This window comes from Capricornis sumatraensis, chromosome 10 (genome assembly GCF_032405125.1).
Source record: "Capricornis sumatraensis isolate serow.1 chromosome 10, serow.2, whole genome shotgun sequence".
NCBI lineage: Eukaryota > Metazoa > Chordata > Mammalia > Artiodactyla > Bovidae > Capricornis > Capricornis sumatraensis.
In genome coordinates this window covers 100,836,536-100,848,753 of record NC_091078.1, presented here as the reverse complement: position 1 = coordinate 100,848,753, position 12,218 = coordinate 100,836,536, and the positions used below count along the sequence as shown (strand labels likewise).

Below are 12,218 nucleotides of genomic sequence, written 5' to 3'. Positions count from 1 at the left end.
CTGCAGGACGCCAGGCTTCCCGGTCCCTCATCAATTCTCGAAGCTTACTCAAACTTATTTTCATAAGAGTCGGTGATGCCATCCAACCATCTCATCCTCTGTCGTCCCCTTCTCCTCCTGCCTCAGTCTTTCCCAGCATCAGGGTCTTTTCCAGTGAGTCAGCTCTTCACATCAGGTGGCCAAAATACTGGAGTTTCAGTTTCAGCATCAGTCCTTCCAATGAATATTCAGGACTGATTTCCTTTAGGATTGACTCGTTTGATCTCCTTGCAGTCCAAGGGACTCTCAAGAGTCTTCTCCAAAACCACAGTTCAAAAGCATCAATTCTTTGGTGTTCAGCTTCCTTTATGGTCCAGCTCTCACATCCAATACATTACTATTGGAAAAACCACAGCTTTGACTAGATGGACCTTTGTTGGCAAAGTAATGTCTCTGCCTTTTAATATGCTGTCTAGGTTGGTCATAACTTTTCTTCCAAGGAGAAAGTATCATCTAATTTCGTAACTAAAGTCACCATCTGCAGTGATTCTGGAGCCCTGAAAAAATAAAGTCTGTCGCTAATTCCATTGTTTCCCCATCTATCTGCCATGAAGTGATGGGACTGGATGCCATGATCTTCATTTTCTGAATGTTGAGCTTTAAGCCAACTTTTTCACTCTCCTCTTTCACTTTTATCAAGAGGTTCTTTAGTTCTTCTTCTGTTTCTGCCATAAGGGTGGTGTCATCTGCATACGTGAAGCTATTGACATTTCTCCCGGCAATCTTGATTTCAGCTTGTGCTTCATCTAGCCTGGCATTTCGCATGATGTACTCTGCCGCTTATTTACAAGTTAAATAAGCAGGGTGACAATATAGAGCCTTGGTGCACTCCTTTCCCAATCTGGAACCAGTCTGCGGTTCCCTCCGTCAGGGACGCTGAAGTTCAGTCAGTCTGACAAGTGCAGAGGCAAAGTCAACACAATCCACGATTCGGGGCTGAGGGTGACGGGCCAGAATCCATCCTTTCAAAAGCATAGTTTAGACTGGCTGTGTGTTTTGAAGCCCATGGGTAACTCTGGTCTACTCACCCTGTCTCATAAGTGATTTTTCATCAGCAGAGCAAACCACCATGTAGGGGGAACAAAGGTATGGAAAATCCAAAACTCATTTGTGCTTGGCTAGGGGATGTTTATTTTGCATGCCTTAAAGCAATTCTGAGTGGAGAGCAAGGAAGGCAGTCTGGAAACTGCTAGACGGCAGAGGAAAGCTACATAAGTGATAAGCGTGCTGCAGGTGAGTCGCAGGCACGTGCACTTGCACACTTAACTGTCAGTCTCTTGGAATGCTATACAGCACTGGGGCTTCCCAGATCAGCTGGCAAAGAATCCGCCTGCAATGCAGGAGACCCTGGTTCAATTCCTGGGTCGGGAAGACCACCTGGAGCATGGACAGGTTACCCACTCCAGTATTCTTGGGCTTCCCTGGTGGCTCAGACAGTAAAGAATCCGCCTGCAATGCAGGAGACCCTGGTTCAATTCCTGGGTCGGGAAGACCACCTGGAGGAGGGATGGCAACCCATTACAGTATTCTTGCCTGGAGAATCCCCATGGACAGAGGTGCCTGGCGGGCTACAGCCCATGGGGTCACAAGGAGTTGGACTGAGAGACTAAGCGCATACAGAATAAGAAGTGAAGTGAAAGTCACTCAGTTGTGTCTGACTCTTTGTGACCCCACGCACTATACCATCCATGAAATTCACCAGGCCAGAATATTGAAGTGGGTGGCCTTTCCCCTCTCCAGGGGATTTTCCAACCCAGGGATTGAACCCAGGTCTCCCACATTGCAGGTGGATTCTTTACCAGCTGAGCCACAAGGCTCAAGACTACTGGGGAGGGTAGCCTATCCCTTCTCCAACAGACTAAGCATGTACAGTGTAATGGCTAATTGGCAAACATTAAAGAAAATTCCAACACTCAATGCTAGTGAGGATGGGGTTTTAGTGATTGAGAATGTAAACTGGTGTCACTCTTCCGGAAAGCAATCTGGCAATATGATTCTAGAATTTTTTACATGCTCATATCAATCATATCAACTTCCAGCAATCTAGCTTAGGAAATAATCCAAAATACTGACAAAAATGTAATCACCAAGATGTTCTCTGTAAAATAATTTATAGTTGTAAAATATTCAAAGCAATGTTAATGTCTAAAAATAGGGGAATGTCTCAGTAAATCATGTTTCATCATATAAGAAGGCATTTTTTACAGCCAACTTCTTGTTGCCAATATCCGATGGATCATAAAAAAGCAAGAGAGTTCCAGAAAAACATCTATTTCTGCTTTATTGACTACACCAAAGCCTTTCACTGTGTAGACCACAACAAACTATGGAAAATTCTTAAAGAGATGGGAATATCAGACCATCTGACCTGCCTCCTGAGAAATCTGTATGCAGGTCAAGAAGCAACAGTTAGAACTGGACATGGAACAACGGACAGGTTCCAAATTGGGAAAGGAGTATGTCAAGGCTGTATATTGTCACCCTGCTTATTTAACTTATGTGCAGAGTACATCATGCAAAATGCCAGGCTGAATGAAGCACATGCTGGAATCAAGATTGCCAGGAGAAACAGCAATAACCTCAGATATGCAGATGACACCACCCTTATGGCAGAAAGTGAAGAGGAACTAAAGAGCCCCTTGATGAAAGTGAAAGAGGACAGTGAAAAAGTTGGCTTAAAACACAACATTCAACAAACAAAGATCATGGCATCCAGTCCCATCACTCCATAGCAAATAGATGGGGAAACGATGGAAGTAGTGACAGACTTTATTTTTGGGGGCTCCAAAATCGCTGCAGATGGTGACTGCAGTCATGAAATTAAAAGATGCTTACTCCTTGGAAGAAAAGCTATGACCAACCTAGACAGCATATTAAAAAGCAGAGACATTACTTTGCCGACAAAGGTCCGTAATCATGGCTATGGTTTTTCTAGTAGTCATGTATGGATGTGAGAGTTGGACCATAAAGAAAACTGAACACTGAAGAACTGATGCTTTTGAACTGTTGTGTTGGAGAAGACTCTTGAGAGCCCCTTGGACTGCAAAGAGATCCAACCACCCTATATCCTAAAGGAAATCAGTCCTGAATATTATTGGAAGGACTGATGCTGAAGCTGAAACTCCAATATTCTGGCCACCTGATATGAAGAGCTGACTCACTGGAAAAGACCCTGATGCTGGGAAACACTGAAGGCAGGAGGAGAAGGGGATGACAGAGGATGAGATGTTTGGGTGGCATCACTGACTCGATGGACATGAGTTTGAACAAGCTCTTGGAGTTGGCGATGGACAGGGAGGCCTGGCGTGCTGTGGTCCATGGGGTCGCAAAGAGTTGGACACGACTGAGCAACTGAACTGAACTGATTCTACAGCCATTAAAAAAGCTTTTTGGGTATCCTTTTTAACAACATTAGAAAGTGTTTTGTGTTAACTGATGAAAACAAGGGACATTTTTACAAAGCAAATAAACAATTTAAATATATGTTACACAAACACCGAAAGGAAACAGGTGATAAAGTAGTAGAAAAATGGGTCTTCTTCCTCCGCCTCGTAACTCTTACACTGCAGGGATTTTCTATAATGGATCTAGATCTATGCTGACTTCATAATCTAAAAAGTGCTGGGAAAACCTATGTACCTAATTCAGGAAGTTAGGGAAAGAATGAAATAAATTCCCATAAAAAGACGAAGAAATGAATAAAAAGTAGATAGTAATCAATCTGGAAACAAACCGAAACAAAAATTACAGAAAAAAGAGAGCAAGGATTTAGTTTTCTGGAAAGACAAGCCTATCTGGCAAGTCTGAATAAGAGGAAAAAAAGAGAAAACAGAAATATTCAACATTAGGAACATGGTTCAGGTGGTAAAGAACCTGCCTGCAATAGAGGAGACCTGGGCTCGATCCCTGGTTGGGAAGATCCCCTAGAGCAGGGCATGGCAACCCACCCCAGTATTCTTGCCTGAGAATCCCATGGACAGAGGAGCCTGACTGGCTATAGTCCATGGGGTCACAAAGAGGTGGACACAACTGAGTGACCAACACTGACTACTACTACAGAGAAGATGGGACTTCCCTGGGGGCCAGGACTTAAGACTCTGAGCTCCCACTACAGGGATCCCACTCAATCCCTGGTCAGGGAACTAATATCCCACATGCCCTGCAGTGCTGCCAAAGATAAATAAATAGAGAGTAAATAAAACAAAGATGGGAAAGATGGCAAGAGAATACTATATGTCTTTTATATTAATTAACTTTCAAATTTAGATGAAATGGATGATTTTCTAGGAAAACAACATGATTAAACTGATCCAAAGAGGTATAAAATCTAAAAGGTCAATGACTGCAGAAACATTTCTAAACGCTTCCACAGATCCCCTGCTCTCATTGCTAACAAAATTCCAAAGGCACCAGGCCGAGCTGGATTTATAAATGAATTTTGCCATACCATCAAGGAACTGATACTTTATACACTAGACCTGTCCTGCCACATAGAAAAAGGCAGAAAGTTTTATTTTATAAAAGTAGTGTAATTCAGCTATAAGATAAACAATGACACCAGAAAGGAAAAGAAAAACATTACCATAAACCAGTCTGACTTATTAATACATACAGAAGACTTAGCAGTGAAACATTACCAGTTGAACTCCACTGTATATTAGGAGAATAACAAACTATGAACAAGTCAGAGTTTTCCCCGGAATGCTCAGCATCTTGATAGATGGATTTGATGATAAAGCTCAACAATCATTTCTGATATAAACTCGCAGCAAACGAGAAAGAAAAATCTGCCCCCTTAACTTATGGAAGAACATGAGCAGAAACCAACATCACATATCAAAACTAAAGGAAAAAACAAGAGGCTTCTCATTGAAATCAGTAACCAAACGAGGGTGCTAACTCTCGCCACTGTTCCTCACCATTGCTATGGAGTCCTAGTCAATCCCATAAGACAAGGAAAAGAAACCGATACAGATGTTGGTGAGGGACACTTATCAACCTAGAAAATTTACAAGAATCAAACATAAAACTATCATAGCCAGGAAAGTGTAGAAAGATGACCAGATAGAAGATAAACATTCAAAACTCACTATCTTTCTTATATATTCATCCCAGTAAGAGTCGATTGGAAAATTTAGTGGGAGGAACATATCTTTAAAAGAAAAAGAAGTTAAATATGTGAAAACTAATTAAAGGAGGCATGTGGGAAACCTAAATAAATAAAATGCTACAAAGATGATCTAAAAAATTTAAGAGACATACAATGCTTCTGGAACTAAGGATCAATATTGTAAAGATGTTAATCTCTCCCAATTTATTTATAAATTCACTGTAATGAACAAATAGAATGATGGAATAAAAACAGACTCCAAAAAGAGACTCAGGTATAAAGGAATTTAGAATTTAATAAAGGCGGAAAAATGAGATTTGCATTAGTGAATGAATGACATTAAAATAAATGACTATTTTAAAATGTTACATTGTTAAATTCCATAAAACAAAAAATAAATTCCACATTAATAAAGATCTTAACATAAAAATAGGAGTTCTGTATACCATAAAGGAGAAGATTAACATATTCAATAACATTTATTAATTAAAAATTAATACATTTTTAAAAACCTTTACATGGTTAAAGATAAATACATGGAGAAAAATATTTGCATGACATTACAGAAAAACGGTTAATATCCATAAAAAAGGAAAAGGGTTCGGCAGAAGATGAGATGGTTAGATAGCATCACTGACTCAATGGACAAGAATATGAGCGAACTCCAGGAGACAGTGGGGGACAAGAGGAGCCTGGCACGCTGTAGCCCACGGGGTCACAAGAAGTCGAACGGGACTTAGCAACTGAACAATCCATTAAAAAAGGTACACCAAGTCAAGATACAAGAAACAGCCTAAAGGATACGAACAGAACAAACAAAATTCACAAATGAAATCAAGCTAGACTAACCCTCACTAATTAAAGAAACGCAAACAAAAAAGCTATTTTACATTCTCTCTAACATAGTAGTTCTACTTCTAGAGTTTTTTTCCTAAAGAAATAATCCCATGGACATGCGAAGGTATAAGAATGTTCATTTCAACAGCATCTCTAAAAGAAAAATATGCTGAAATTGTTTAAATGAACTGAAGCAAGTCATATAACAATGGGCTTCCCTGTTGGCTTAGATGGTGAAGAATCCACCTACAATGCGGGAGACCTGGGTTTAATCCCTGGGTTGGGAAGATCCCCTGGAGGAGGGCATGGCAGCCCACTCCAGGATTCTTGCCTGGAGAATTACCATGGACAGAGGAGCCTGGTGGGCTATAGCCCATGGGGTTGCGAAGAGTCAGGCATGACTAGGCGACTAAGCATAGCACAGCATATAACAAAATTCTACATGTACATAAAACGGAATAAATAGAGAACCACAATTATTGCTCCATTGAGTTAAAAATAGAAACTTGCTATAAACAGGTTGCAATGATCCAAGCTTTGCAAATATAAATAACTAAATAAGAGCAAAGATGACCAGTGCATCTCTGTATTTGCACACGCCTATGAAAAGTACAGGGAAAGATGCTCCATAGCACTTGACAAAGTCTGCTTAATTCTGGGAAATGACTTGGGATGAGAGTGGAGGCAGATTTCTTGCTTCCACCGTATAACAAAAGCATGTGTTCCTTTTATACTGAAAGAGATACTGAGAAAAGAAAGGAGGGAGGGAGGGAGACAAGAAGGAGAAAGAAGGCACTCAGGCGCAGTCGGTTGTCCCAGGGGGTGGGTTCCAGGAGCTCCTGGAACCAGCCAGAGATTCTTTTTTTTTTTTTTTTTGAGTCAATGAACTCCTGCTTGAAGACCAAGGCAGGCTGGAAAACAAATATTTTTAAAATGTAAACTTCAGTCAAAACTGAACGATAACCTGAGAGGAAAAAAGAAAAAAAGGAAGGAGGAATCCAACAAAAAGACCAAAAAAAAAAAATAGAGATGTATGCTTGGCTGTTGGGGTTGTTTAGTTGGTTAATTTTTGGTTTGGGTGCTTTTTTTTTTTCCTTAAAAAAACAAAAATGCCCTTCTACTCTTGGATGTGAAACCCACAAGTCTGGAGGGTAGACTGTAGTGAAAGAACAGAAGCCACAGCTTAAGAGGCGCCATTCGACCGCTGCAAACTCACCATCAACGTCCGGGCTACGTTACAACCCAAGGTGCCGGCTCCGAGCAGCAGACACTTGGCAGACACAACCTTGTCTAAGTCCAGAGTAGGGACCAATCTCCAACACATCAGCTTGAGGTTGAGATCGACCGATGACTCAGCTAACCTAGGAAAGGAGAGAATCGTTTATTTATGTAGTCAGTCACCCGCTTATGCCCCCAGTCCTGTCCTTTTTTAGGAAGAAAGTAGCTTGTATGAGAAGATAAGAAACAAGTAACGGAGGGAATCAGGATCAAAGGAAAAGCAACACGAGGCTGGAGGGTAAGTGAGGACAGCGGTTACCACAGAGTGGTGTGTGCCGCCATAATCCTCGGCAACTGCACCGTGACGGGCCCCCATTTGATCCTGAGCTCCCAGGAGCCCAGGTGAACGGGAAGCCTGACTGGTTACAGGGGGTATCATGTCTGGGACTAAAACCACACCAGCCGCTTAAGAGGAAAGCTTTCCTAACGCTGGATACAGAGAAATTTCTGTCCCCTCAGTAGAGGGAGCACTTACATCATCCCCTCAGTACGAAACTGGTTTCTGTGAAATCTCTCTTACCATGGCCTTCCCTGTAGGCTAATGGGACACCAGTAAGGAAGACGAACAAAGGACAAGAAGGTGGAGGAGGTGCGCAGGTCTGAGAGGGCGGGCTTGAAGCGAGAGCGACATTTAGGATGTCCAGAAAAACAGACGCTGTGTGCCCTTCAGATATCCATCACTGATATTCATTCTCACAGCCAAACTTAAATCAGGAGGTGGCCAAGAGCGAATGAACACACTGACATCTGCCTTCCCCCAGCCCCGCCTGGGCTGGGCAACGTGCTTGGCCTGACAGAACCGGGCGTGCACCCCGGCGGGAACGGCTTGCAAGCTGTACCTTTTAGGGTCCATACACTCGCTGAGGTTCACCATCCTCGGTCCCATGCCTCCCTTCTGGTTCTTTTCCCATCCAACCGCCTTGGGACAATCTGGAGACAAATAAAACAGCAATTTCAGTGAAGGAGAGAAGGATAAAGAATGAGTCCAAGGAGCAAGGTGGTGCACACCTCAAGGGGCTTTCAGTCGACGTCTTTTCCAAGGAGGTGTGCAGGCCTGAATTTGCACCCCCCTGCCTTGGCTGCCTCCTCGTGTCCGGGGCCACGAGGAGTCTTGCTTAGAGACCCCCAGGCCCAAGCACAGTCTTCCTGCACAGGGGCTTCTGAAAGAGCCCTGGCAACTCTGCCCTGAGTTCCCTCCACTTCTGCTGCTACTGGAGGCTGCTCAGAAAAACAAAAGAAAAAGAAGACTATACCTGCAGCGGGTCTAGGCCTGTGGAGGGGTCTCCATCTGAGGAAGCCCCGCCAGCGTGCCTACAGCCCACCTTCCCACCCAGGTCAGCATGCCCCTTGGGCGCCTCACCCTGACGTCGCCCTCTCGCCCTGCCTCCCTGCCCACCACAGCGCACCTACCTGTCCACAGAGCTCGGCCCAGGGACTGCTCCTCTGCTAAGCTGTCCTCTCCATTAAGACTCCTCTTCCCTGACTCCTCCCTTCTCTGCTCATCTCTTTTAACCTCTGCTACGGGGGCCTCTGCAACTCCAATTCCAGCCGTTGTCAAAATGCCTCCCCCCACCATGCAAAGCTCTGGAGGATGACGATCCTGTGGCCAGCGGGCCTGGGAAGTGCTTCGTACCCTACCTGTGTCTCCATCTGCCCCCGCCCCCGCCTGGAGAGTCCCTCCCACGTAGTGGAGATAAAGCTCGGAGAGACCTGCAGTAAAGCAGCCACTCCATCTGATTTGGCTTTGAGCTTCCCAGTCTTAGCTGGCTCTCCATAACTCCCTCACCCCGTAACACCGACTAAAACCCCACGGGACACATTCAGGGAACTGCTGCTCTATTCCACTACTGCAAAATCCTCTCAAAAAAAAAAAAGTCTCGAGTGCTCTGCGGAATACCTCAATGGAATCCTGGTTTCTTTGGTGGAAACCTGGTCTTGTAACTCCTGCACCAGGGGGCCACCCACGCTTATATGCCCCACACCTGGGGACCTCAGTCACTTTCCCTTCTGCACTGAATTCCCCAAATTCAGAAGACAGTCTCAGCTCCTTTACAGGGAATTCACTCAGCCACCTACCATTCCACTACCACCTCCAGTATCTGCTTTAACTGACAGTGTCTGAAGAAACAGGAGCTCCTTGATTTAAGGTTCAGAGGAATTTTAGGACAATTGGCAGGAATTTGTCACTAATTGTATACTGGCTTTCTTTGGAAATTTTCCTATTTTTATATTTCCATCAACACCCTATTTTCATTTCCTTGGACCTATTAGCTTTTAACCTTTGTTTCCTAAAATAATACTGCTCAATATAATTATGGGGCCAAGGGGTATTGATTTCCTTTACACAATTTTTTATTTCTGGGCTAGGATGACCAGTGGGAAAACAAGTAGCTTCAAAAGCTACTTGGCTGCAGGCATCTTTCACAGCAGGGAGCCAGAAGACAAATGCCCCTTCCTATTCTGGTTCAGGTGCTATGGGCTGCTCCTTTTTTACATCACAAAAAAATTAAAGCTGAAATAATAGATTTGAGATCTTAAAGTGAAGAAGAACTCCAGAATTATTTTTCTGGGGACAAAAAAAAAGTTCAAACCTGTTATTGATTCGCATTTTGTTTGATTTCCTTATTGTTCTTACAGTAAATTTAAAAATGCTTCTTTAATACATGGCACAGAAATTTGACAGGAACTTTAGAAACACAGTCTAGTACTATGATTAATAACTCCAATCTAAGTTTGCTCCTATTACAGATAAGAAAGCATAAAACAAAAAGAAAATGTCATCGCAAATTAAAACCTCTCTGTACTCAAGATGTTACAGCCATTTTAATGAAATCGGACGTACTTTAAACTTATTGATGATTTTTTAAAAATACTACGTGCTATGCTCAGTCGAGTCTGACTCTTTGCAACCCCATGGACTATAGGCCGCCAGGCTCCTCTGTCCATAGGATTCTTGAGGCAAGAATACTGGAGTGGGTTGCCATGCCCTCCTCCAGGGAATCTTCCCCACCCAGGGATCAAACCCAGGTCTCCTGCATTGCAGGAGCCACCACAGAAGGCCCCTGCTCCCATCTAACCTGCATCCATAAGACATACTCCAAGCTAATGAGAAAACAATAACTTTAGGGGAAAATTAGGCTCTGTTCTCCCCTAGCTGGACAAAGAGGAGAGTTGGATAGAGTTGCACATCATGGACAGGAACGGAAAGGAGGGGCCTCCCCTGCAGCTGGCTGCCCCTCCCTCAGCCAGCTGCAGGAATACTCTGGGTCAGCAAAGGAGAGGGAGCCTGGCTGCACCGGGAGAGCAGCAGCAGCCACAGGATGTTCAAAACTATTTCTTACGACACTGTCACTGCAACTATGGGATGTCTCAGAAATGTTAAAAGATACTACCATACTAATAGCTTCAGTTCACATTACAATACAGAGTTTAATTTATTATGAAGTTTTATTCACACCTAAAACAGAGAACATCAATCTGCATCAGAAACATTTGCCTTTCTTAAAGTAAATCATCTACACTTGACATCAAGTATCAAGTATTGTGCTACAGAAAACCGCTTTCTCAAATAGAAGTGCATGGCGTATCCTGGGTTTGCCAGCTTCACCAAGCATCCGTGATATCGCAGGGATCAGAGAGTAATTCAGTGACTTTATCTTAAAAATTGAAAGAAAAGTGCCTCTCCCCAAAGGTGGTAGGCTGGAGAGGATGCTACATCAAACACAAACATCCAAAGACGATGGACGAGAAACGTCCCTGACGCTGGGAGGGACTGAGGGCGGGAGGAGAAGGGGCATCAAAGGATGAGATGGCTGGACGGCAACCCCGACTAGACAGACATCAGTTTGAGCAAGCTCTGGGTGTTGGTGAAGGACACACACTAGAAATGCCCCTGATGCTGGGAAGGACTGAAGGCGGGAGGAGAAGGGGCAACAGAGGATGAGATGGCTGCAAGGCAACCCCGACTAGACAGACATCAGTTTGAGCAAGCTCTGGGTGTTGGTGAAGGACAGGGAAGCCTGGCGTGCTTCAGTCCATGGGGTCGCAGAGAGTCAGGCATGACTGAGCAGCTAAACAGCAACAGGAAAAGACAGCGGAGAGACAAAAGATACCTTAACTCCAAACTCGCAAGTAAACAGCTTCCTCTTTTGCCTGACCAGCAGAGATTTTAACACTCCTCATCTCCAAAACACACACTCACAGTAAGGCACATGACTCACGGATTGAAGAAAGCAAGGTGCCTTGGGACAGTGCAGATGCTGTAATACAGGAGCAAATTAAACCATGTAAGTATATAAAAGTACTCTGAAGAGCTTGCTGCACAAAGAAAGCTGAACGGTCATCTTGGAAAGAGTTCCGGACTTTGGGTAAGATGGGTCATTACCATAAATTAGCATTCATGAAGCAACTACAGTATGCCCCCACAGCGTCCGACTTGACACAGCAGTCAGATTCCTCATAAGCGGTGCTCCACGAGATGGCTATCACCTCCTTTACTTCTACTCAAATCTGAGTATGTTATTCTGTCTTTGTGATGTGTACCTCAAGACAGACACAGACATAAATGCAAAACCATCTATACTTAAACACACATCTCTCTCTCTCTCTCTCTCTCTCTCTCTCTCTATATATATATATATATATATATATATATATATATAACATGTCTGTGAGTCTGCATTTCCTAACTTATGAGGTGGGGATAAGATGAAGAACGTTACATGTAGAAGGAGAAATGGCACTTTTGCTGACTAGTTTACGGAGAATAAGATCACACACAATATTTTGTAACAAATAAAAACGTAGGTACATTAATACTTCATTCTTCCTACAAGAAGGGCAAGGAATAAAGATTCTTTTGTCAACCAAAATCAAAAAATTAAGGAAAAAAAAATCCTCAAGGCTGAAAAAAATGCCGTGAGGGAATTCCCTGGCGAGAATCTCCACCCTTCGT

At 43.5% G+C, this 12,218-nt stretch overlaps 1 protein-coding gene across 2 annotated transcripts in view; it reads right to left on the bottom strand.

The window, feature by feature from the left end:
* Positions 1-12,218, bottom strand: part of ATG7 (autophagy related 7) — a 241,062-nt gene that overhangs the window by 195,848 nt on the left and 32,996 nt on the right. For both annotated transcript variants that reach the window (XM_068982053.1, XM_068982054.1), the window contains exons 9-10: positions 8,104-8,194; positions 7,203-7,347 (exon numbers count right to left, since the gene is read on the bottom strand). In XM_068982053.1, the coding sequence (XP_068838154.1) occupies positions 7,203-7,347; positions 8,104-8,194 (236 nt within the window). The remainder of the gene's footprint in view (positions 1-7,202; positions 7,348-8,103; positions 8,195-12,218) is intronic.